This window comes from Mchenga conophoros, linkage group LG7 (genome assembly GCF_057382185.1).
Source record: "Mchenga conophoros isolate Kocher_MC1m ecotype Shallow Benthic linkage group LG7, M_conophoros_male_GT1.1, whole genome shotgun sequence".
NCBI classification, from domain to species: Eukaryota; Metazoa; Chordata; class Actinopteri; order Cichliformes; family Cichlidae; genus Mchenga; species Mchenga conophoros.
Genome location: NC_140532.1, coordinates 31,793,571 through 31,817,484, shown reverse-complemented (window position 1 = coordinate 31,817,484; position 23,914 = coordinate 31,793,571). Strand labels below are relative to the sequence as shown.

Below are 23,914 nucleotides of genomic sequence, written 5' to 3'. Positions count from 1 at the left end.
ACCATGCATCAGTGAAAACAGAACAGGACTATGATTAAGCCAGATAGAGCATGAAACTTGGAGCTGGAATGGAAGTGGCTTGCAAAGTGGTTTGCAGATGCGTAGCAAACATGGACAGGGTAAAGGAGCTAAATTTGTCACAATTTGTTGTGTAAGCTGCTTGTGGATCTCTTACTGAGGTTCATGAGGCCATCACCTGGAATAGTATTTGATTTTCCTGCTGTTGATGTGATGATGCTGATGATGTGCTTTAGTAGTGTTGGTATACTGCAAATAACCCTGTCTATATAGTTTAGTCAGAACCAAGAAGATGCCTGCATGAAGTTGACCGTTTTAATTGTTTTTTGTATTTAAATAAATGGAAAACTGTAAAAGTAAAGAACATATATAGGCATGTCTGAACTTTAGACTACTATAGTGTGTTTATTAATCGTCAGTTTCTAACAGAGCTCATCTTTGTATCTGCTTCCTCAGTCGCCCGCTGACATGCCACATAGGGGCAGATTTAATAAGAAGCTAACTGGTAAAGTTGGTCCCCCTCTGTGTTCTCGCCTGTCATTTAACAAAAACAGCAGCAGTAATAATAATAACTCCTGAGCTGTGTTGCTCTGACAGTTAGGGCTCCCAGATGGATGCTAAAGAGCATCGAGAGCGATGGATCGTGTCTGTAAATATGAAGTCAGAGCAGCTGAACACACAGAACACAATCAATTCCCACCAGACACATTTTGACTAATTCATTAATCCGTTTGGACCGACTCTGAGTCCATTTGAGTCTGCACATTACTCCCAGCTGTCATAGGGCAAGAGGCAGGGTACACCCTGAACATGTCCCCAGTCTGTCACAAGCCAAGCACACAGAGACAGACAACCATTCACACTCACATTTACACCTATGGACAATTAGCGTAGCTAATGTATGTCTTTGGACTGTGTGAGGGAGCCGCACAGACATGGGGAGAACTTGCAAACTCCACACAGAAAAGTCACAGACTGGATTCAAACCCAGGACCTTCTTGCCGTGAGTTGACAGTGCTAATCATCACCTTAAATTCATTCATTTTTTATCCAATTACATTTTTTTCAGCTACTCAGGCAGAAATAAAAGTAGCCACCAAAACACCTAGATGTCCTAATGGCAGTTTTTGTTCCCAGTTTGCCAAAACACTGCTCCATCGTATCTTGAATGCCTCATAGTATATCATATTATCCCAACAGAGCTCTTCGCTCTCAGACTGCAGGCTTACTTGTGGTTCTGAGAGATTCTAAGAGTAGAAGTGGAGGTTCAGCTATCAGGTTTGGGTGCCGAAGAATAAGTTTACAGTTAGAGCTGGATCAGGATACCTGGCGATGGGCTCAAGCTCTGCTGGAGGGTTTAGTGACTTCTCCATCATTTTGCTCCTTTCAGTCTTAATGCATTTACATGGCATTAATGAATGTCATTAACTTTAGTCTTCTTTCACCTGCAGTTTGTATCTTTATGTTCTATTTTCCCTCTTTCCCTAAAGTTCATTTTGAAGTTCTTGATCATTTTGCTGGATAGCCACTATTTTGGCAAACCTTAGGGTTGCCAGATATGGGCAGTTGGTTAACTTATCCCCAAACTTATCTCACCCCTGTAACATCTCCTTACTTCAGCTGACATTTGCGACAGTCTGTCTCCTCTGAAACTGAGCTGAAACACGCCGCAGCTGAAGCTAATCCAATTTCATCCACAGTCACTTTCATTTCCATTTTCAGTGGATACTAACATTCCCCAACTGCATGCGTGGGCGACTCTCACAGCGAGAGAGTGACCGTGCAAAAAAACTGTCAAATCCACTTCACTGCTCTACTGAAGGAATTCATCTTTAATTAAATTTAAAAGTGATCCTCATCAGCTTTGCTTTTATTGCTCGGCAGCTTATGTCTTTTCAATGCAAAGCACACTTTTCTCTTGTTTTCTTTTTTTTGTCATCAACAATTTTTATTTATTTCATTTTAAACTTCAATAACAGAACTTAAGGATAACTACATAAATAAATAGTTTTAAAAACAAACAAACAAACAACAACAACAACAACAACAACAAAACAAAAAAACAAAACAAAACAAAGAACAAAACACAACAACAACAACAACAAAAAACAAAAACCAAAACAAAGGAAAGTTATCCTATTCTTTCTTCGCACACCAATCCCCACACCACCACTCTGTCATTACTCCTCTGTTCTTCAAGTTACAGAAAGCCAGCTTGTAAAGGGGGACCAAATACAGTCATATTGATGCAATTTGTCTAATAAACCATAAGTCACTTTTTCGTAAGACGCCAACATAGCCATTGTCTTTAGCCACTCTTCATAGGGAGGGGGGTTCTTTTTCCGCCAATGTCTTAGCAGGACCCGTTTGGTCGTAGTAAGAGCCAGAATCTTTTCTCTTGTTTTCAAATAAATTACAAAGAAGTTTCCATTTTAGAAAGCTGTTAAAGAGAAACCAAAATAATAAAAAAACAGAGCGGTCAGGAAGATTTGTGGCATCCACAGCAATGTGTTTGTTCTTCTTTAGTCAAAACAAGAGAAGGATGAGAGTTCTGTGAGAGAGAGACAACAATCGGAGTCTCAAAAAGAAGACTTTCAGCATTGAATCACATCATTTTGCCTCACATAACAAACAGGGAGGTTCCTTTTTCAGTCTCTGTTGCTTTCTTCACAGGGAGGACATCGATGAGATTGTGTTCTTGTAAAGACATGAACTGTGGCAAACAAAGTAAACTCATAAGCAGAAGTTTTAGCTTTGGAGCTTTTTTGAAGACAAAATAGTAAAAATGCCAAGAATAAACTTGACAGTGAAGTTGACCTTATGAGTAACATTTCAGCTTTGTTATCAGAGGTCTTCCTGGATTTTCTCTTTATGCTCCTTTTTACGTTTCCATGTGTCTTAAATATAATGCTCCAAAAAAATCAGGTCTTGATGAATAAAATATTTAAGATGAAAATCTATGATATACAATGTGTAAGTTGTTGAGAACAAAATGATATCAGTGGAAATCATCAACTCTTTGAGGGCTGAATTTAAAAAGACACCAGAAATTAAATGTCATAACTATTCAAGTGGTCCATTTTTGAGCCATATATTAAGGAAAAAGCTGAAGTGCATATATGAACCTCTAAAGCAGACTGAATCGAATCTAGCATCAGGACCAGCTCGTCACATTGCAACTTTATTTTTTTCACAGTGTTTTTTATACCTTCCTAAGGTTTCAGGTATGAAAAAATAAATAATACCTACCTCTAACTGATCTTTTATCTTCTCCCTTCTCTGCTTTTCTCTGTTTTTTAGTTCAGTCAAGCCTCATTTCAGTTTGTGTTTGACAGAGAAAGTGAGAGGTTAAAGACACAGTCAGCTCAGCCGTCTCAATAAACTACCTCCATCTGTTCTGTAGCATCCCATTGGATTGCAAATAATCCCTGCAATGTTTCGTTTAATGGAAAACTTCTGTTTTCTCCATGACTCACCTGATTCTGCTCGCTCCGCCAGCACATAAGCAACAAACTTTACCATTCTGTCCTTCTTTTTGCTTCACTGTTTTACTGACGGCTGATGTTCTTGGGACTAATTATCTATTGAAACTGCTAGGAAAAGATGTCAGTCCAGATGTTTCATACCTAGCAAAGGAAAAAAGAAAACTGTTATGTAATTTCTCTTTCATGCCACTGAATAGAGAGTTTGTTAGAACTTCTATTTATTTGTTATTGTTTGAATATACTCTGACTTTTCTACTGTAACGGTTTAAAAGACAAGCAAGCCACAAAAGAGGACACAAGTAGGTAAAAGCTTAAATCCCCTTAAATGCCTTTTATTACTAAGCAAGAACCATTCACAGGAGGTCAGTGAAATCAAACAGGACACAGACAAGAACTGGATTGTCAGTGACAGGTGGTGAACAAAAGAGGGAAACTTAAAAATGACCTAAAGTAAAATCCAGGCAAGCCTGTGATTTTAAGTTAAGATAAAATAAGGAGTGAGTGAACAGAAAGCCAAACCATGACTCATATCCCATTCATCGCTTTTGCATTTGTGCATTTGCGTGGAGTTTCTGCTCCATTAAGTGCTATTCTAAGCCAACTAGCCATTAACAGCAACATGAACGTGTGAACAACATCCTGAAAGAGCAAGCAAGATTACTAGATTGACAGAGGTGCAGTAGTTTATAGCACTGTTGCCTCACAGGTCTACAACCACTACAAAAACATAAATCTTAGATTAACTGGTGGTTTTAAATTATCAGGTGTAAATGTGACAGAATGCCAACTTGATCAACTTGTACTCCACTTTCTGCCCCATTTAAGGATGTACAGGGTCCGACTTCCTCTCCAATTTGAACTGGATAGGCATTTAAGAAAATGGATGAAAGGATCCTGTAGATACTTTGTGTTCATGTTTGAAGAGTCTTTTTTGAAGGGTTATTTTTCATTTTTCTTTGTTGTAGTATAGTATAATAACAAACAGAAAAAGAAAATAATGACGCTGATTTTAAGTGGAGCATTTTGGGAAATGGTTTGTTATCGCCATTGCATATGCCTGAATGCATTTGAAAGAGAATAGACACATTTTTTTTCAGCAAGTGATGGATGATTTTAATACATCCATTTGATAGCAATATAAATCACAGCAGATGCTGATTGGAAGTTCTTGTTTCAGGGGAGAAAGGCAAGAGGGTTCCAAAGCTTGCTGGTGTATTTCTGCAGTACCACTTTAATAACAGGCCTTTCAGCAGCGGCAACATGATTTCACACAGCGTTGAACTCTTCAGTGAGTGGGAGGTTGTAGGCATTGGAACCGGCCTGTATATAAAAGATGAATGTGACTTCTGGGTATGAAAAATAAAGCCAAAGCAGTAGTGAATCAAAACTGCATTCTTTCTGGTGACCAGCAGGTGGCCAGGTCTGCTTTCTTGTTGAAAAAGTAACTTGATTCATGAGCTCATTGAGTTCATGCTCTCAGTCACCACTTTCAACACCACACTGAGCCTGGCTGAACCAGGCTCAGTGTGAGTGTTCTTCCTGTTTAAATGGAGTTTTTCCTTCTCACTTGCATGCTCATAGAGGGCCATTTGAATTTTGGAGTTCCACTCTATTGTTGTAGGGTCTTTTGCAAGGCAAAAAAAGTACGAGATGACTGTTGTTGTGATTTGGTGCCATATAAATGAAACTGAATTGAACTGAAGTAAGTCAAGATGTGTCTGACAAAAGTTTTCATATCCACTAGGGAGTTGGTGTTCATTGGCACAATGGAATATGATATGTCTTTGGATACACATTTTAAACAGTTGTGGGTTATTTTTATTGTTTATTTTCATGTAATATGTTGTAATAAAGATACCTGTAGCAATAACACTTTATCATACTTTGGATTTGGCATATGGAAGCAAACAGAGCGTTCACCTGAAATGTAGGTGTTTTCTAAACTTACTCCCAGCTGAGACATGATGTTCTTTAGCTTGCTTACACTGTCTGAGTTTAATGGAGCACATTTTAAAAATGTGTTAATTTTTAAGTATTACAGGAGTGTGGATGCAGGTAAACTCTTAAAAAACTCAACAATCGCATGTTTGTATTCAAAGCTGCATCCCCTGCATTGGAAAACAGTTGGATCGTATCTCTAACTCAGCAGTTACTCCTTCGAAGTCACTGAAAGCTCCGACAGGAGCTTTGAAGTGTGGACAATTAGTCGATATTTAAACCTGTCCAAATCTCCACAGTAAGCTGAAGAATAAAATATCTATAGTTTCACAAGGCTAAATAGCACATGTCATCCTAGAGCATCACATTTAGAACAGGTTAAATAACATCTGTGTCACTGATTGATTTTTAGACAATGGTTTATTCTCTCTGATTTTGAGTTTTAGTTTTGCAGAAGTAAATATATAATCTTTTGTTGGAATTTTTCCAAACTGCTTTTGGCGACTAGTCTTCTTTTCAAACTGCCACAATATATTGTTCATAGAGCCTGTCGTTGATTACTTTGACCCTAAAGTTGATCAGCTGTTCATGACTGAATTTGAGGATTCTTTTTTCAATTCAATTAGCCTACTGGCTCTATGGTTAAAACAAACATAACAAATGAAGATGAAAGTCTAAGAAAACAAAACTACTACTACTATACCATCAGTAATCCCATCCGTTTGTCTTAGACAAGCATCAACCTCCAGGACCTGATAATACAGCCAATGCAGAACAGCTGCATTTCCTCTTATGACCACTTGAGGCTGCTCCAAAACTGAGTGAGTCTCCATTTACTCCCATGTTAAAACTTTACGCAAGTGTTTATGTTGGTGCCCTTTGAAACATTTCTGTGGGATTATCTGAATTTAAATATCTTAATATTATCTAAATACTATGACTGGCTGGCTTTCTCTTCTGAGATATATCTGCTCCATTTTGACAAGCGAAAATCTTGCTTATATTTGGAACTTAGAATTCAATGGGTGACGTTTCTGGCCTTAGATTTTGAAATCCTTTGCCCCCAGTTGTGGCAATCATGTTAATATCACATCAATGAGGATGTTTATGTGTGTGGCTGGGACAACAAAATTTTGACATGGGAGTTATTATTTAGCGTTAACATTTTTATACTACAATAAGAAGTGATTTATTACAAAAATAATGACAAAGGTACCCTAATGTTAATGATGATGATTTTCTTACCAAGTGTTTTTCTTTTCCTGGCAAAACTCATTTTAATTTGAGGCATTGTTGGTTTCCACTTATGCAGCCTCATTAAAACTTAACTGCGTGGTTGTGTTGCCATCTCCCTCCTGTTGCAAAACTAAAGAACAAATTAAAAACACAGGTTTAGGAAACAAGATCTGTAACTTATTCAATTACAGAAAAATCATGTAAATTTGAACAAGTGACATTTGGTGACAATAACTCAAACTGGATATGTTCTGACTTCTTCGACTTTTCTCTTTGTCATTTTCTGTTATTTCACTAGACTAGGTTAGACTTTTATTTTGAAAGATTGTTTTACCAACAAAATCAATTAAAAAAAAAGGTGTTTCATAAAGATTTCTAAAAGTCACGTGTCCCATATGTAAGCTTTATTTTACATAAGTCAACCATTTCACTCAAGAGTGAGCAGTGCATCTTATTTAAAATGAATATTCAACTCACAGCACGTGTTGGTTTCTCTTGTCTTGAACTTAGCTTAGAACTCTATAATTTTCTTTTCTTTCTGAATCATCTAATCACTCAGACTGGACAGCAGTGGCCATCAGGCTGGCAGGCAGCAGATGGAGGCTCACATCTCAGCATGGAGGAAGGAGACAAGCTGTCAGACAGTTTATCCTGCAGTCCTGTCCTCAGCTAACAACCAGCTCACCACAGGCCTCCTTCATCCGCCTCGTCAGCCTGCAGACAGAAGCTGGCAGCTCGTCAGTCGACATGCAGAAGAGACAGTAGAACTAGAGATGGACCGATCCGATATTACATATCGGTATCGGTCCGATACTGACCTAAATTACTGGATCGGATATCGGAGAAAAATAAAAAATGTAATCCGATCCATTAAATATCACGAAAGCACCTCACAAAACTTGCAACACGCCGTAACTCACCTCAGAACGTTAGCAGTCGGAGCAGTAGGCATCACGTGATAGAGCGGCTGTGGCATGCGGGACCTGTCGGTGGTCTGGATAGCATGTGGAGCTTCACTAGCAACCTGGCATTTCATCTCTGACAAAGTTATCCCCGAGAGAAGTAAAGCAAGTGTGTAAGTCCATCTCTGAATGTTTGTAAAGCATTCCCACGTTAAGCTTAACAAGCGACTGCCTCTCGCTCTCCGGCTGCTACTTCAATCATGAAACTGCTTAACGATCAGCTGATCGGCTTTTCTGTCGCGACTCTGTCTCTCTTGTTTGTTTTTGGCCCACTTTGCACCAGAAAGAGGAAACCAGCGGCTGAACAACAGCAGCACGTTTAAGCTTGATCAGCTGTTGTTAGAATTTATTTAATATTACTTTCTACACCAGGATCTTTTTCTACGTAGCTGACGCTGGTAACTGTGCAGGGGCGGATCTAGCAAAGTTTAGCCAGGGGGGCCGATAGGGCATGAACAGGGAAAAGGGGGCACAAAGACATACTTTTCTTTCTTATTCTCATTTAAAATGTCTAGCTTTTAATAAATAATTATCTGACACCCAAAGTTTTAATTTGATGTAAAATGAATAGAAGTCAATTACTGTACATAGTGACTATTAAGTCTAATATATATACCCTAGTAAGCTATAGTACTTTTTACTTTGGGAAGGTACCATCTGTGCAGTCTGCAATTTTGTTGAAGAAAGATGTTGAATCTATTTAATATTTCTTGAAAAATAATTGATTTCTGTGCATTTTTTTTCACACTGCATCAAATTAAGGTTGATTACGTCGATTAAGCATCATGAGGTGGCGCGTGAGGGGTGGTTCTCTATTTTTTATTTATTTATGTTGTTGCTGGGAGTTGGAACCCTGTTAGTTAGGTTGCTTAATATTTACGCTAAGTACTCTTTAAAATACCAGAATAGGGAGGATGGTGTAGGTTTAAGTTTATTAGATTGATCAGTATTGCTGAACTATGAAATATTTTTTTTGTATACAGGTATAACAGAATAGCTTTAGTGTAGTTGTTGTTTTAAACTTGAGTATGAACTTATACAAAATGCAGCAAGATATTTAAAAAACAGTTTTGTTGATTAAAAAACACTATATCGGATTCATATCGGTATCGGCAGATATCCAAATTTATGATATCGGTATCGGTATCGGACATAAAAAAGTGGTATCGTGCCATCTCTAAGTAGAACCAAACAGAATGCAGTAGAACTCTTCAAAAAAACCCTTTTGTGTTCTGTCCTAAAGTTCAGCATGTCCACACAGTTGAAATCTCCACAGCTCCACACAAATGGAGACATTTTTAGACGACACCTTTTCACCACAGAGCTCCATAATGGGTCAGATTGCAAATTCTGTTGCTGCTTTTGTTTTTCAGTAGGAGTCAGGAAACAACTTGTAGGTGGGTTACAGCTGCAGGTGGTTACAGATGCAGGTGGTTACAGCTGCAGGTGGTAACAGCGTACATATGACCAAGTGCCATATACTGTATGTAGTACTGTGCAAAAGTCATGAATCATCACTTTTTTTCCTTAGTTTGATTGGAAACTGAGAAATAGTTGCAGAAATGTATTAAAAAATGCTAACATACATGGAAATATATATATATATATATATATATATATATATATATATATATATATATATATATATATATATATATATTTAAAAGGCAAAAATAGAGTTTTTACAATTCTCACAAGATTAAAAGTTAATATTTGGCATGGCCATTATTCTTTATCACATTATGAGCTCTCTAAGGCAAGGATTCTCGAAGTTTCTTTAAGTGCCCTTCAGGAAAGGTTTCCAGGCTTCTTGATGCACAATCAAAGCTCCTCTTTGAATGTTGGTCACCTTTTGTGCTCGTCAAGATGATTCCACACTGCTTTAATAATTTTGAAGCAGTGTGGGCTCTGGGCGCTATCCATGACTCACATGCCTGCACATTTTCTATCCAGGCATGCTTTTGGTACATTGACTGTGTGTTCAGGGTCATTGTCATATCAAAAAATTAAGCTATTGATAATCAGATTTGCATGGGGGATCAAAATCTGACAATATATTTCTGTCTTTATAATTCCAGCAATTTTGGCACAATCCCTAATACCACAGGCTAAATTGGAGCCAATGGTGATCGTCTTAATCAGTAGTTTTGTTATGTACATGTTAAAACGAATCAGTATCTGCACATTACAGAGCTCTTAGACTTGTTCCACTACAGATGCCCCAGATCCCTTCACTGACTCGTGTGAGTTCAGCACATTCAGACTTTCCTGTAATAATAATCAGTTTCTGTTCTAAACATGTAATATCAAATTACTTTTTAGCATAGCTAAGAGATGTTGATGTGTTTCTATACCCGTAGGTCCCTTGCCCCTGTACTGTATGATCTAGATATAGCTCTGATGTTACTTTGGGTTTGTCCATATTGAGTGAAAGATCAAGGTTTGAGATAAAAGAGTCCCTTCACTGCCATGCTTACGACATAGTCTAAATTAAAATAGATGATATGAGACTTTGTTTAAACTCTCTTAAAGCTATGTCAGGTTTACTACTGATAATATGTCTGATAACAGCTACACATTTCCTCATTGCCTTGATTTAGTGATTGAAAATCATAATGCAGTCTTGCCTTATGGTACATAATTGGCACGTTTGGCTGCTTCAGCTGTGCCAAAGACCCCTGGAGGAGTCTTTTTTGAACTCAGTTGTTTTACCCTTTTGAACTGTTTCCCTGTATGACATGCTGCACTGCTGAGCTTTTTAAAACCTAACCCTATAACACATTCTCATACCAGGGCGTCAGATACTGCCAAGTCTTTTAGTTGGTGTTAGTGCCTTCGTGCACCTTTTTATCCTCTTAAACTCCACATTGGAAGGGCACCGTGTAGTAAGTCAGAAGTTTGTCAGTCAGGAAAATGTGGTTCGTAGTAGCAGACGGACTATCATGAGCAGGGAGCATTTCCCTGTGGCCTGATGGCTGTTTGGCCTATGTGAACTTTAGCAGTCCTATTATTGAAAGTATAGATGAGGTACTGAACACGTAACCAGTCAGTCACAACTGTTATCTATAAACTTTATGCTCTTGCCACAGACAAAAGGGTCAATGTGTATGCTTCTCTCTCTTGGTAAGGTACACAGTGTCTACTTGATTCTCTACACGTAATGTTACACAGGTCCTGGTGTAACAAGAGGTTAAGAAATGGTGGAGGAGAGAGGCAGAAAATAAATAAGAGGTGTGGCTAAATGCTGAAATGTCAGTTAATGAGGTCAATGTTTGTGTGTTTCTGATACTCTATCCCGATCTTTGACTATAAAAATAATCATTTGAAGCTTTGCACTCACTCACTGTATCTCATTGTCTTTTTAAAAGATGCAGGTTGATTTTTTTGTGTTTCAGCATCTGGTTGGGGTGTTCTCATAGCCCGAACAGATTTTGATCACTCAGGTTCTCGGTTCTCCTGAGTGTGTTATTTGGATAACTTTCGTCTGTGATAAACATATAGTGGATGATTCTTCGCCTTAGAAGAATCACTATATTTACTATTAGTAGGAGTTAAAATGGGCTAGAAGTGGCTTCAGAAGTGTGTTTCTGCACCTTCAGTTATTAAGCAACTAAATTTGATGGGCAGGATTAGTGCCTGTTACTTTTGGCTGAGTTAGTCTTGCGTGTGGTGCAGCCTGGTGCACCAGGCAATATTTGCTTAGTCATAAGAATCCCACAGTATCTCCACATATCCTTCTTTTTTCCCTTCTCATTCATATCTGTTCATGGTGCACATACAAATAAAGTTGGGGCACTGAAGCACCAACAAGAGTGGACATAAACAGCTTAATGTTTTGTTGGAAAGAAATTTCAAATGTACCTTGTCAGATAGGACACAAACATCACCAAGTACAATTTCTGTTTCTGTGCAGTGTGTTGAAAATGTTCGAGCTAACATGTGATGCTCTAAGATGTCAATATAGCTCATTAAATGTGATTATCTTAGTGGATTCAGTTGGCTAAAGCCACAAAGAGCAGTGGATATCACAGTAGCATCACAGATCAGCTGGTCACAGTCTGTATACAATAAAAAATATTTCAGACTTTTAAAAAAAAATTATTTGGCTTATTTCTAAGTAATTCATTACCCCACACCCATTGTTAGGATTCCCCTTCATCCACATCGCACTTTAACCTCTGATAATTAGTATTGAAGAAATTCAGTTAAATATGTTCATAATGTCTTAAAAAGAAATCTATTGTTTTTTTTGTGCATCATAATTCTGGTTGCAGACTCTGCGTCTGACCTCCATTTACTATTATTTTGAGTTTAATAAATTGGTCAAAAACAGACAACCGGCAGACTAACAGCACTTTTTTCAATACTAGACAGCCAATAATATCAAGTGAATAATATGAAGTAAATTCCTTAAACAGCCTTAAATAACACACAGGTTTAGCCTGAGTGGCCTGGCATGGAATCAAATTCACAGCCTGAATTACTGTTTCACTCGACCTCTATTGGTTTGTGTCACATTTTAAGCTGTCTACTTCCCCTCTCACTCTGTGAATAAGTGTAGGAAAAGATCGAGGTTGGGATTAAAATACGTACCTTCACAACATTAATCCTGCATGCTGGGAAAAAAACAAAAAAGCTTAAATGTGATGCCAAAGGATGCTTTACGGGTACTAAAATGTGAAAACCGATAGTGAGAGACCTGACTTAGTGTTGCCGTAACTCTGTCACCACATCAACACACTGTAAGATGTCCTGGATCCCCTGGAGGATGCTCTGTAAGATGACAGCAGCAACAAAACACAGATTTTTCCGCCAGCTGAACCCAACAGGTTTTCCTCAGCATATTCCAGTTAAGGACAATTTCCTTTCTAACTATAGCCTGATGGATCATTCTGACACTAACTGTATAATGGGCTATGACAGACTCCCCTTGAGTCCTATGCAGCCTTTCCTCATGCATCAGGTTGAGTAAGGTGAAGTCTCACCCTGAAATTTTGTAGTTAATTTTGTTGTGACTCGGTTTTTAAGTCTCCGTAACATCTATTATACACACATTTGGTTGTGTGGTGAGTAATCGGGCACATTAACAGGGTGTTTGTTTTTGTATCAAAACTTTATTTATCAAACAAAAAGAATGCACCATTGAAATAACATTTCTATAAAAAAGGACCATGGGACTGTTCTACAGTGCATTACAAAACCAGCAATTGTATACAACATTGTGGATAGAAACTTCGCTTTACTTTGTCTTCATCATCATCATCCACTTTCCCCCCTTCACTTAAATGAACAAAATGTACACTCTTAAATATTGCAGTCACTAAGCTAATTTGGTTATAATGAGTCTTGGACTTTTTTTTAAAGGATGAAGTTAAATGTATTTACTCTGAATCGTCCATCTGTCGGCTCCTCTGTCCAACAATGATGTTCTGGAAATGAAGTAATTGTCTGTGTGAGAGGAGATAAGGGTCATTTTAATTTGGTCCCTTTCGCTCTGAAGAGATGAGGTCCACATCATTCGGGTTTTTTTCTACTCTATTATTTTCTTTTTGTAAGCTTTTGGCCTCAAACTGTCTGCCATGGAGCTGACGGAGATGGTTTCACACGACACCAGACCTCTCTTAGTCACCACATCCCTGACCAACTTTATTTTTTCTATTATTTAACCCTCCCTTTTCTTATTTTATTTTTTTCACCGTGTAATTTGTCCATTTTTTGATCCTCAATGGGTCCCACACAGGAGTGAAGCGCCCAAAGAAAGAAGTTAATGAAGTCGAGTTTCCCTTTGAAATGTGGGAGGTGAGCTGAGCCAGTTTCCACCTTATCAAGTCTGCTTGGTGTTTCTGAGTTTCACACAATTGACACTATACTAGTTCACAAGGAGCCTTCACTCGTACAGGACCTTCCCGGTGTGTTTCACAGGTTTTAGTCCATTAACTACAAAGAGCACTGGTTTTTCTTTCCTGCAGAGCATCAGCTTTTACTCTGATTTCCTGCCTTCCAGGCTGCCATTTAATGACACCTTTGTGAGCAAAGATATGCTGAAGTCATCCAGAAATGCAGCTGAAAGCATTTAGAACATTCTTTGTGGCGGTGCATTCAGAGACACTCAGACATATGAGAAGAAGTCATCATATTTGCCTTAATAGAGAGATGTAAAGTTTGACCAGTAGTGCTGGTCAGTATTCAATGATCTTTTATAGTTATAGTGAGGTATCAGTCTCCAGATGAGTAATCAGTAATCAGAGTAATCAACCAACCCAATGATACCTACTGGAAGAAGAAAAATACATTTAAAAATAAAGGGGATCTGAAAGTGTTCTACTATAATTGAAATAAGGAGTATGTAAAACACATATGGCGCTTTACTTGTCCTTAAATAATTATTTTTATAATTTCATAATGATTCCATTTGAAACATTGGTATGTCTCTAACAATCAAATCTGAGTGAACACTTAACGTAACCCAACATCTGGTTTGTTTTTTGATATAGTCAGTTTTTTTAAAGAGAAAAATTGTCAATACAAGAATAAAAATGTGAGCACATGAAAAAAATCAGTTACTGAGGTGAAAGATTTTTATTCTATAGATGCCATTGTCAAATATATCATATATCATGTCTGAGTTTGTCCAAAGGCACCGTTTGTACTACTGTCAGACGATTAGTGTTGACTCAAGCACACCACAAAGTTAAGTCCTGCCCATGATAACTGCACTCTGCAAGCTGCTTTGCAACCCACCTTCACTGCAGCTTTAATCCATGCTGTATCTGGATTGACCAGTGTCATATCTGCTGTCGGTACCAGCTGCTCTGTTCTTGCTGCTGCTCAAGAATGGAGAGCCATACAACCAAATACAAATTACTTCATTTAGTAGTGAACACTTTCCTGCAGCTCAACTCAAGCTTCAGTTTTAATGTCACGATGAAACACACTTCACGTCAGCTCCACTCAGGTGCCTCTCTCTTTGCCCCAGATTTGGATTTCCTGGCTCCAAATAGTGGGCAAAGAATAAAACTTAAATGTGACCCTGCGGCGGGTCTGCTGTAACTATGAAGAAGAACTGCATAGATGCGATCGGAGCCCTGCCATCCAGATTTCGGACTGACAATAAACAGAAATCGGAGGTGACTGCATCTCCTTGGAACGAGGAATCACGGTGGCAAACAGAATGCTTCGTCAAGGAATGTAAATAGGCAACAATATAAAAAAAAATACTGAAACCTTTTAAGGCAGTAACCTAAAATAAGAAAAATAAAACACTGCTTCAGTCCTCTTTTTTAATTTTTGTTCTTTGCTAATCTAAATGCACATTTGCAGAAATATCACATGGTTATAAATAATAGATTTAAAGAGCACTCGAAATAAAGTAATAATAGTAATAATATATTAAATTTGATTATAAAAAAGTTACTTCTACTCTAGTGGAACTGTACACTGTAAAAAAAAAAAGGAGCTTTTTAAAAATGTAGTTCTGCTGCAGCAATGTTTTTCTCCACAGTAAAATACACACGAAGCAAAAACCCAACTTCTGGCTGTTAGGAGATGGGGTGAGGGTGGGGTCAGACTCTTGAAGAAGAAAAGGTCCTTTTCAGTCCTTAGTCTCCTTTTTAGATTCCTGTGCACTGTTTAATTCACACTTGAAAAAGTGAAACTGGGCATTTTGTGTTGCACTGAATGATAAAATAAGATGATGACGTTGAGATGATGGCGATTCTTAGGCTGTTCCAGCATCAGATGAAGAAACTCTATTTCATAAAGCAATATTTGGGATCTTTTTGCGCATTGACAGTAAATCACAGGGTTTAGCTTTACATTTGACATTCAGATAAATTTATGTCCCCTTTAAGTAGACGTTTATTCTAACTGCCACAAATAAAAGCTTGCTCTTAACATGTTGTCCACACAGTCACAGTGTCTGCATCATTTAATCTCTCTCAATATTCTTGCCTGTCAACAAGTCCTCTAACCTAAATAACAATGTTGATACATTTGAAATATAACCGGAACATAAAAACAGATTTTTTTAAACCTATGTTTGGTTGGCTTTAGAGATAAAAATAAACTTTAGGAAGAGATTTAGCTTAAAATAGCGCTAAAGCAGCCTGGAATCAGAAAGAATTGCCACTTGTCCCCATCCACAGTCTGACAATGCCTCCACTCTAGCTGATATTTGCAGGAGGGGAGCTTCAATTGTCTGTAGTCAAATACTAGAGGCCAACCTATCTGCCTCAATCTAATGTAATTTTAGGTCCACCGTGATGTGTAGACATGCTGACATTTTGGTCCCCCTGAATAATATTGATGTATTTTCTATATATGGATCAGAGTCCTACAGTCATGGCCAAAGATTTTGGTCATGACTGTATAGTCAATTCTCAAAGAGCCGATTTCACACTAGAAATCAACAGAAACCAGGCAAACAAAGTAAAAAAAAGTTGTAAAGTAAAATAAGTCTGAAATCTGAAAAATGAAAAAACAGGTAGAGTACAGGACGGTCCTACAGCTGTTACATGCCGATAACGTAAATTAAACTAATTTCCTTGCAAGTATTGGGAGAATACAGGCAGAATTTCTCCCCCCAAGTTTCTTAGTTCCTATAACTAAAGGTCAGCCAATACAGGTAATTTGTCAGGTATTAAGGCAAACATCACTGCACAGCAAAGGCCGTGGATCTTAAAGCTTGGTTACTGAAGGGAAAAAAATCTCTGAATAAGCAAAAAAAAAAAAAGAGAAAGAAAAATCAGCTCATTTAATTCTTCTTTTAGAAATCTGGCCATTACACTGTTCTAAGTTAAGTAGGCGGATTTCCATAAAATGATCTTTGTTGCTGAAATAAAAGGACATTTAGGTTGAGTCTGAGAGGAAATGGTTTGTTTTGATGAACGCTTTCTGCATTATGAGTCACCGAGTGAGCCATTTGGGGGTACAGCATCTTGCACTGGAACATTTTGATAGACACGTTTGCCGTTCTGTGGATCCAAGCTTTGATATTTCAAGTACAGGACGATCCCTGCCATCACTGGATGTAGTACATCTGATGTGTCTGTGTTTCCCGGCAGGTGCTGAAAGGCTGCATCTGCGCTGCCAAAGTAAAAAAACAAACAAAAACAACTTTTCTTTTTTAGTTTCTCCCTTTAAAGGGACACGGGGCTTTTGGGATAAGTCCTCAGCAGAACAGCCCCGTCTCATCTGGTCCCCGTGTGTCGACTTTACAGGAGGAACAAATTAACATAACACAGAGCCCATTTTAACATTTCACAAAGACTTCAAATAAAGTGACTAAATATGGAGAAAGAAAAATAACACTGAAGTGAAAAGTATAGCTACAGAGAATGTCTTATTTATCTCAACGATGACAAAAACTCATGAAGGCGAATGACTGAGGATAAAAAAGTTAGGTGTTCTCTTTAAAGAACATTTCAAGTCACATCATTGGTATAAAGTCGGATTTTTGACAGCTGAGGGGAAAAACACCTATTTAAAGGTTTAATCAGCTGCTTATCCGTGCTACTTTGAAGTGTTTTATCTGAGTCCAACTGATTTCTCCTTCTAAGAGTTACCAAATGTCCTATGTAAACGCTACAGAGTGTACAGGTGTTTCATGAATTAGCTGGTGCCTAAAAACGTTCAAAGGTTTCAGCCCAACTGATTATTTCCGAGATCCTGCATCAGTTTTTAGACTGATTTCCTTCCTTCCAGGCATCCATTGGTTCCAGCTCAAGTTTATGAATTTCAAATAGTAGAGACTTCAAAGTGGAGGGGCTTTTGTAGGCCTGATACCTTGTGCATAAAGTATAGCAGGGCATCAGACAGACATCTGGAGACAAACCCATCGTTATGTAACTGAAGTATTCTTGATCAGATTAGTCAAAATATAATTTGAGCAAGCACTTTGACCTGATTTGGACTTATGGGCGGTCTACGAATTGAAAATATACAAAACTAATGGCAGTTGGAAACCAAAGAGTAGACATAAAAGATGGATGTTTCTTATAGGTTGAAAAGTGAAAACTAAGTGCCTTAAACCTGCTTTTTTTTTGTTCTAATGGCCATCAAACTCTGACCTTTGCCCAACTTCGCACTTGAAAACCTCAGTAAACGCTTTTCTAAAGAGGTTTTGAAATCAGCCACTAGTTTTGTATTTTGTTTTATATAGCTTGGTGTTGATTTTTGTAAGTTTGGGTCCAATTCAGTGTAAATAGACATTAAAGTAGCACATGCTGTAGGTAGTGGCGAATCCCTACTGCTCCTTGTTTTCAAAAACTGAGATCACAGTGGCTTAAGTGATGAGCGTGATGACTTAAAACGAGAGACAACTTCAGTGTCTATCTTTTGCATGTGGTCTATTACGGAAACAGCTGAAATTACAAGCCATTTCTAGGAAACTCAGAAGAAACAGTTATGAAATACAGATCAATTCTGCAACACTGACTAAAATAAAGTTGCTCAAATGCAAAGTGTGATGGCTGGCTGATGGATCCACCAGTTTAAAGACTCCTAGTACTGCTCAACTTAATTATTTTTTTACTTTTTGATTTAAGAGCTGTTCTGTAAGTTGACTTAAAGTAACCTGTGCAGTTGCTTCCATTTCCACTGACACATGATCTGAGTCACTGGATCAAAACCTGACAAGTTGGCAGTGATACGAAGGTCTGGAAACAATGTGTGCAAGCTGACTTTCACAAATGAAACAAACAAACGTCTGCCAGAAAGGTCCAGCTGGATGGATGATAATTGGAAAAGAAGATGTGATTCACATTTAATGGGTTAAAATGTGCAAATTCACCAGTAAGAGCAGTTAACTTTAATCATTCCTTCTTTTCTTTCCTTTTTGAAATGCCTTGTGTCAACAGGCCATTCGATTCAGAATTTATTGTTGAATCTGATTTTCTTATTTTTTTATAATCAAATTTTAGTCTGACCCCACAGCACAGGATTGTTCCGTCTCTACAAAGCTCTGCTCTGCAGAGAGGAGGGGAGGGGAGGAAGAGCAGAGTGAAATGGGGATTTTTCTCCGAGAACAGGCTGATGAGTTTGATCCCCTCACCGCCTGTCTGCCAGCGTTCGCTCGCTTTTCATACCCGCGCTCGCACTACCGAGATGTTACCTTTCCATCCCTTCCGTGCCCGGGACTTTTCTCCGCCGGCGTAACGGCCCAGCGAGCGTGAGCTTGAATCATAATATTTGAAACTACGTTATAATGAATTCACGGGCTCATTCCTCTGTGCCCTAACTCGCACATACAAACCACCCCTGAATATCAATTCATGGCTCTGCCTCTCTCTGTCTCCCTCAGGCTTTTTCCTTTTATCACAGAAAGATAAAGGTCTGTAAATTACAATATGGAGACTGGGGTGATGGAGTCAAATACAGAGCATACTGATTGCCTGTTTTTTTTTTCTCCCTACTGATTAATGAATCATTTGTCATTTTGAATTCCTGGTTTTCTGCAGGCAGACAAAATGACTATCCTTACCAGTCGTTTAGCCAGGTGGTCAAATGTGACTGTTACAGGTGGTGTAGTTCCACATACTTCCAATTATGTTGCAAGAATGAGGGGGTGATATTTAGAAAAACAGATTGCTGCAGCAGCAAAGAAAGAAGTGAGACCTTCACAAAAACTCCAGCGCAGATCAATTTGTTAGGATTTTTTTTTTTTTTTTTACAGTGTACACCTTCTTCACTGTCCTAATGCCGCTTTTCACAAATATGATTTCTCTTTCAGAAAGAGAAACAAAAACATCCCCACCCATCTCACCTCCATCAAATTTTCAAAATCAGGTTCTCTGGCCTGCTGTCAATGCAAATGCAGTTGTTTTAAAGAACAGGGAGGTACATATGCTTTGCACTGATGCTACAGAGGACACCTTGAATGCAGTTGCTTCAGGTTTAAATTCCCTCTTTGCAATTTGTTTCCTCAGTCAACCTTTTCTTAAACGGCTTCTATTAAAACTACAAATGGCACAAAAGGGCTTCTTTATACCAGTTAACAAAGAATTTTTGAATTAAACTAAATGTCTGACATGTTCAAAGGCTGGAGGCTATCATATTTCACTGTGGTTAAAGTAGCTCTCTGCAGAAATGTGGTTAAAAAAACCTGACTTAAAAAAACTCAGCTCTGACAGGACATCAAATGTAAAAATATACTTTGTGGATTATGCATTATTTGTGTTGATCTTTTTGTCACATTTTCTCTTATCGTTTTTTGTATAAAAACAGAACCACCTGAAGAAAACTCTAAGTGAAGCTGACGGTTTTGCCATTGTTCCAGGTGGTTGATCAAGGTCGGCAGAGGTACACTCGTGTTTGTCTCATGAAAAATAAATATGGATTCATCAAAAGCAAGCCCAGATACAGCACACTCACATCCAGCCAGACACTGTAAAATGGCACAGTGAAAAAATAAACAATGACAGAGATCTGTCTCATCAGTCGTCATCAGTGGCTGCCCCATCATCTCCAACCCCAATAAAAACATTAATAATAAAGGTAACATCAAATCTCTTTTTCTTCCATTTTTGACAAGAGCAACACAGCGCCCTGCTGTGGTTGCTTTGAAGCTAATTATGCATACAACTTAATGACAGAAAACAAAATTATTGTTTTGTGATCTCAGAGTCAAAACTGTTGTCTTATGATCATGACTTAATTACCCTTTTCTCGATTTTGGTAGTGCTTATTATGTTTTTGATAGAATAACCATGATTCAGTGAGTGTCCTACAAAATGTATCTTTGGTGAACACGTGAACTAGTGTCCCAAAGACCAACAGCACTGATATTCACAGACTGTAACCCTTCTTTAGTCCTCCAGACAACAGGGGGGCGATGCTGCACTTTGCGACTAACATGTTTAGAGTGACTGAACATACGTTTGACATGAACAATTGCTGTATTTCAACCGGAGACATTTCTTTGTTCCACAATGGAATTGATCATCTCAAACCAGCTCCACCTTGTTCCTCAAATCGTATCTTTTTCACCCACTTCAAGTCCATTTTTAGGCCAGACTTGAACAACTAGCAAAAAAAAGTTACAGTAAGCTTTCAGAGATGAGAATTTGGCAACGACACAAGTCCTTGTGGGTAAATATTGGACATTTTCTGCGTTAGGGAGAGTAAAGGCTTGGTCAGGAGCAGCAACCAACTGTGGGAGTCTAAAGAGGTTTTTATACAGTCCTGTAAGAAAAAGTTAGTAGAATCCAGATCCAGATGATTCAGACCAGACTTTACAATTTTAATCTCAAGACCCAGAACGTGGAAGGGTATCTTGGGCTTGGGTGATGTGTGTTTCAGTCAAATCATACTGTTTTGTGTAAGACAGAAAAAGATAAACGATGAGAAAAAATGTCGTAGTGAATCACCTCGCTCTGTTATAACAGACAACCTTGAATCCACATGAAAAAAAAAAGTTTTGTTGAAACTTTGGTGGCTGAGGATGTATTTTCCATTTCTCACTTAGGTTTGTGTTGCATTTTCAAACCATATGCACATCCCGTAAATGCGCAAAGTTGGAATACCCAAAGAAAAAGAAAAGACAAAACGGAGTGGCGATAATGAAAAATAAGTGAGGTACAGTCACAGTAACTGAGTTGAAGATAACTCAGCGGAGAAGGATGCTAATAAATATCACAAATAAGAGAAACAGGAGGGATCTTGTAATTTTGTCTTCTTTTTTTGTGATAATCCTTTCCCCCTGTTTCATTAAGTCGAGGCGCTAGGCATTGGGTTTTTTTAGTTTTGTGTTTGAGGTTGAGGGGTCTAAAGGGGTTTCAGTTTAAACTCCTAAAGACGCCCCTCAACACTGGTCCTGTTCTTGATGCTGTGTGCTGTAGTGTTTATCCTCTTTCGAATTTCCTTTTTCCAATCCCGGTCCCAGTGGATAGTAGCCAAGACCAGTAGAAACCAAACAGACTTAACCCAGCACAAACGGAGATCTGATTCCACAGAGGCATCTTTAAACCCAGATTGACCTGTTGGTGCCTTGAAAGACCAGACAACAGGTGACATCGAGGCTTGAAGAAGGGTTCCAGACTAGGCCGTGATTCAGGGCCGGGCCGGGCTCAGATGTTAGAAGGCGGAGCCTGTTATGGCATTGAGTTGCTGCATCAGCCCTTCTAGACTGGCCATCTGCTCTGACAGGTCATCTTGCTCATAAATCTGAAATATAAAGAAATAAAACAGAGTTTAATAGCTTTATAAAATCATGGACCATTGTGTGTCAAAACTACATACAGTAGATACAGTTTAAAGAAAAGCTATCAAGCTATAATTGTGAACCAACCGATCCACCACTGAGGGTAAGTATGTATGAGGCAGATTCAAACATATGTATTTCAGGCTTGAGGCTACACCAAAGCCCCCCCAGGATCGATCCACTGTATTTTTCTCTCAAACTAGTTCCAAAATAACTAAGGATGGATATCTGCATTGTTGCTCAGGTGCTTGTTAGCACTGACCACAAGCTTGTGTATGAAAGCCGTTCAGTAGTCATGTTGTGACGAGTTCAGATATCAGTTTGATCATACCACCAAATTCTACTGAAATATTTTGTAGACATGTGCTTCTTCGTTGGTAGTGTGACCAAATCAGTCCTGGCTTCTGCACTTCATGTTCTCATAAACAAACATCCTAATGATCATCGCCTGCCAACAGACCAGAAAACAGTTAGGCTTTAGTTAATTACCCAAAGATCAAAACTTAACCTCCTACAATCCAAAGCAGCTACCAACCCTACTGAAAGTTAAGCAGCTTTTTACAAAAATGCTGCTTTCCAGTTTCAGCAAACTTGATTTAAAAAATGCTTAATAATGAAGATAGTATTTGGGTGATAAATAATCCTGGACTTTATTTTTTGCTCTGTTACAAATATGTATTTTTTAACAGTATGTCAGTGACTGAGTACACTTCAGTTTGGTGTTAGTTTCTTGCATACATGCAATTTGCATGCAATGTGCTCACAAATGCTTGTAAAAATGGCTGAACTACTCCTGAGCCACACTTTGGTAGCACCAGTGTGATTGTCACTTCAGCTGACAGCACTGTTAGCAGCCGTGGAAGCAAGACATTCTGTGGGGCGTTATGGGTTTTATTACAAACAAAACTATGTCCTGAAAGCACACTCTTCATGGGGAGGCTGAATATGGGCTACAGACTGACAACTCAGCACTAGTTATGTAAAACCCAAACATGTGAAAATCATCCACTTGTCAACCAATTTTCTTGTGGATGTAACCATTTTCTTGAACTGCCAGCCGTATTACGGCTTAATTTAGCTCCAAAACCTAATATTGTAAATCCATCAGTTTACTAAGACAACAAACAAGAGGTCAGCTTATTTGGACCTTTTCTCTGAGAACAGGAATGCTACACATTTAGGCTGTGAAAGGACATAAATCACACCTTTTTCACTGCTGAAAACCATTTCCCCAGCCATACCTTTAAGAGGCTTAATGTGTTTCTTCTGCACTCTTTGATACATTCATTCATTTTTGTGCGAGTCAACTTGCACAGTGTCGTAAGTGGCTGCAAATACCTAATCTATCACAGTGAACCTCGTGTCTGATTTGGTTTCTGTCAAGAGTTCAGTTATTGTTGCCTGGCAGTGCAGTGCAAACTTTTCAATATGCACTTATAACTGAATAAAATAAAAGGTGACTCCGTGTTGACTGTGATGGATTATCTATCAGCAGCAGGTTTCAAGTCTCTGCAGTCTGACTGATGTGGAACCAATGGCTGCCTGAGGGAGGGAAATCAGAGTAAAAAGTTGGACAGCGATCAACAGGAATTCAAAGTTCACAGGATTTCTAGTTAATGGGCTTAATCAAGAATAAAACCAGCAATAATGAGCTTAGCTAACAGTTCTCCCCCGAGACGACTGCATCAAATGTGTTAGAGTTGTTGCTGTCACTGGTCTGCAAGTGTTTCCAAGGATGCGGCACACTTATAGAGTGAATGGCTTCACTTAAATATCCTGCAAATGTGTGATCACTGTGTAATGGCCTGTTCTGTCCGACTATACAAACTGTCACCTCTCAGTGTGCCAACTTAAGTGCCTTCATCTGTGTGCGTGTGTGACAGTCAAGTGCTCGTCTCTCACAGACACACATTCTCGGCGTGTTATATTGAGCGTGGCCTTCATGCAGAGTTTGTCCTTGCAGCTGAAAAAAAAAAATTCAATATTCTCCTCAGTGTGCTGTGGAAAACCGATAAAGGCCCTGTGGAGATATTTCTCACACTTTAATCGAAAAATGTTGTCAATGTACAAGACCCTCA

At 38.5% G+C, this 23,914-nt stretch overlaps 1 protein-coding gene across 2 annotated transcripts in view; it reads right to left on the bottom strand.

Moving 5' to 3' along the window:
- Positions 1 to 16,754: 16,754 nt before the first annotated feature.
- dcc (DCC netrin 1 receptor) overlaps positions 16,755 to 23,914 on the bottom strand; it is a 350,643-nt gene continuing 343,483 nt past the window's right edge. For both annotated transcript variants that reach the window (XM_085278885.1, XM_085278887.1), the window contains exon 29: positions 16,755 to 21,799. In XM_085278885.1, the coding sequence (XP_085135011.1) occupies positions 21,710 to 21,799 (90 nt within the window). In that variant the 3' untranslated portion in view covers positions 16,755 to 21,709. The remainder of the gene's footprint in view (positions 21,800 to 23,914) is intronic.